The 2710-nt window shown below is 71.5% G+C and overlaps 1 protein-coding gene across 2 annotated transcripts; it reads left to right on the plus strand.

The window, feature by feature from the left end:
• The first annotated feature begins 229 nt into the window (after positions 1 to 229).
• On the plus strand, positions 230 to 1612 carry PPDPF (pancreatic progenitor cell differentiation and proliferation factor). Of its 2 annotated transcripts, none has more exons than XM_074406772.1 (4): positions 230 to 391; positions 783 to 862; positions 998 to 1075; positions 1187 to 1612. In XM_074406772.1, the coding sequence occupies exons 2-4, from the start codon at positions 808 to 810 to the stop codon at positions 1276 to 1278; spliced, it is 225 nt and encodes a 74-aa protein (XP_074262873.1). In that variant the 5' UTR covers positions 230 to 391; positions 783 to 807; the 3' UTR covers positions 1279 to 1612. The 2 variants fall into 2 exon arrangements, with proteins under 2 accessions (XP_074262873.1, XP_039335448.1); XM_039479514.2 differs by having other exon boundaries at positions 236 to 391; positions 1150 to 1612.
• The last annotated feature ends 1098 nt before the right edge of the window (positions 1613 to 2710 follow it).

Consider the following 2710-nt stretch of genomic DNA (forward strand, 5'->3'; position numbering starts at 1 on the left):
GGGCGGGGCCGAGCGGGGCTGGGCGGGGCCCGGGGCGGGGCCGAGCGGGGTTGGGCGGGGCCCGGGGCGGGGCCGAGCGGGGCGGGGGGTGGGGGCGGGGCCGAGCGGGGTTGGGCGGGGCACGGGGCGGGGCCGAGCGGGGCGGGGGGCGGAGCGGGGCGGGGGCGGGGCCGAGCGGGGCTGGGGAGGAGCCGGCGCGCCCAGCCCCCCGTGACGCGCCCGGACCCCGCGCATAAAAGTGGGCGCGTCCGCGCCTGCGCACCCCGCGCGCGCCCGTCTCGGTCGTGGAGCGGCCTCCCGCGGTCTCCTCTGCAAATGGGCTCCGTGGCCTAGCGCCCCCGTCCCCGCCTCCCGTGATCGTGCGCCGAGGCCCGGAGGGGTCGCCGCCCAGGTGAGGGTCCGCGGGGCGCGCGGATGGGACGAGCAGGCCGGGGGTGCGCGGGGCGGGCCGGGCCGGGGGCTCCCCCTCTCCCCTCCTCTCCGGTCGTCTCCGCCTGGCGCGCGCTGGGCGCGGGGTCCCGGGCGGGCCGCTCTCGGGCCGGGCGGGTCGGGACGACGCGCGCCGGGTTCCTGGAGGCCGCGCGCACAAAGCGCCTTTGTTCCTCCGGCGCGGCCGGTTCGGGCTGGTTGGAGCCGCCCGCGCCCCGCGCGGCGAAGGCGGTCCCGGGAGCTGGGGCGCCCCGCCCGCCTCGGTAACTAGCCGCGCGCGGCGGCTCCACCCGCCCGGGAGCGCCTTCCCTAGCGAGGCCCGCTGACCCGAGGGGCCCCTCGACCCTGCGCAGGTCCCACCAGCCCGCAAGCCAGAGCATGGCGGCCATCCCCTCCAGCGGCTCGCTCGTGGCCACCCACGACTACTACCGGCGTGAGTAGCCCCTGCCCCCCACCACGCAGACGCCCTGCTCGCTCCGCGCCCCACGCGCCGCCTGCAGGACCCCTAAGGGCCGGTGGGCTGGGGGTCCCCGCGCCCCGCGCTGCTGACGGGGCCTCTCCTCTCCAGGCCGCCTGGGTTCCACTTCCAGCAACAGTTCCTGCGGTAGTACCGAGAGCCCCGCGGAAGCCATTCCCCACCCCCCGGGTGAGTGCGGGGCCGCCCCCTCTTCCCGGCCCCACCAGAAGCTGGCACCGTCATGACCCTGCTTCGCTTCTCAGGTATCCCCAAGGCTGATCCGGGGCACTGGTGGGCCAGCTTCTTTTTCGGGAAGTCCACCCTCCCGTTCATGGCCACGGTACTGGAGTCTGCAGAGCACCCGGAACCCCCCCAGGCCTCCCGCAGCGTGACCACCCGTGGCCTGGCTCAGGACGCGCTGAGGAAGCAGCCCGGTGGTCAGCCCAGCACAGCCAGCACTGGGCCGCCGTCCTGACCTGAGCGATGACCACCAGCTCCAGGCCTGCGGAGGCGCTAGGCCACCAGAGCCCCTCCCGCCCCGCAAACCCCCACGCCCCCCAACCCCCCTCCCCCGTAGATTAGGCGGCTGCAGCTGGCAGACCTCCACATCCACACAGCAGACACCAAAAAGGAGTGAGGGCCCGGCTCTCCACCGCCCGGCAGCTTTCCTGACACCCAGAACTGTGCACCTGGCACCAAGCGGAAAATAAATTCCAAGCAGCCGCAGCCCCGATGGTGTGTGCCTGACCTGTGTGGCCCAGCTTCCGTCTGAGTGTGAGAAATGGCCGAACCCTCCCAACCTCACTTCCTGTTGGGGGCTGGCCTGGCTCCCTGGCCTTCCTGGGCCTGGTCCCGCTGTGAGGCTGCCGCTGGGGCTGAGAAGGGTGGGGTTCCCTGCTGCTTCCGGGGAGCCTTGGGCAGCAGGCAGTCCTGGAGCTGGGCAAGCAGGCCTCAGAGCAGCCACCTTGAGCATGGGAGGGCTGGTCCTCGGAGGGATTGGGGCCCCTTACCCGAAGAGCCGCCGGGCAGTCAGCCTCTGGCTGTGAGCCGGGAAGCTCCCACCTAAGGGACCTGTGCGTGCTGGCAGGCCGCCTCCCAGCGGGTTTGGGCACCTTCAGGGCTGTCTCCCAAGGGCCTCCCATAGGGGTGTTGCCCAAGACAGGCTGAAGGGTAGGGGCCGCAGGCACTCTGCAGGGGTCCTCCTGCCACAGGTAGCCCGGCTTAAAGGTCAGAGGGCGCAGGAATTGAGGGGGTGGGCTGTATCATCTAGGCAGGCACATGCTGAACCTGCCTGGAGCCAGGGGGGCGGGCGGGGGGTGGTCTGCACACAGGAGCGAATGGGCTGTGAGCTCAGTAGACTCCTTCATAACCAAGGCAGGCAGTGTCCCTACACCTCCAGGGGACTGCAGGGAGTGACTCAGGTCTGTTGAGAGGCATAGTGAGGGGTGGGAGTCAGTGAGATGGCTGGAGACTTGGTGTGTGGCGGGGGACATGGCGAGGGGAGAGGCCTCCCTAGGATGGGGTTCAGTGGGGAGGGGAGGGGCTCGGTGGGTGCTCCTTGCCTGGTACCCTGCCCCCCTGCACTATAAATAGCTGCACCAGTTGGTGGGAAGGCATCTGGCTTGTGGCTTCTGATGGCCGAGACTTTGTCCTGCCCAAAGGGTGGGGGCAGCCTCATCCAGGCCGGCTTCAGTGCTGAGCTGGGTGGGGGAGCCTCCTGAGGAGTGGGAGGCTGCTCCCAAGGGCAGCTGAGCCTCCTGCAGTCTTTTCCATGTCTGGACGAGGCTCCCAGAGTCCCCCGGGGGCAGCTGCTGATGACCATGG

Source organism: Saimiri boliviensis, chromosome 9, assembly GCF_048565385.1.
Source record: "Saimiri boliviensis isolate mSaiBol1 chromosome 9, mSaiBol1.pri, whole genome shotgun sequence".
NCBI lineage: Eukaryota > Metazoa > Chordata > Mammalia > Primates > Cebidae > Saimiri > Saimiri boliviensis.

What these genes read in the sequence shown, in the direction of transcription:
- PPDPF (XM_039479514.2), top strand. Translation starts at nt 808, where the DNA reads ATGGCGGCCATCCCCTCCAGCGGCTCGCTCGTGGCCACCCACGACTAC. An exon ending in CACCCACGACTACTACCGGC is followed by an intron (nt 863 to 997) that starts GTGAGTAGCCCC and finishes TCTCCTCTCCAG; the next exon opens with GCCGCCTGGGTTCCACTTCC. An exon ending in AGCCATTCCCCACCCCCCGG is followed by an intron (nt 1,076 to 1,149) that starts GTGAGTGCGGGG and finishes TTCGCTTCTCAG; the next exon opens with GTATCCCCAAGGCTGATCCG.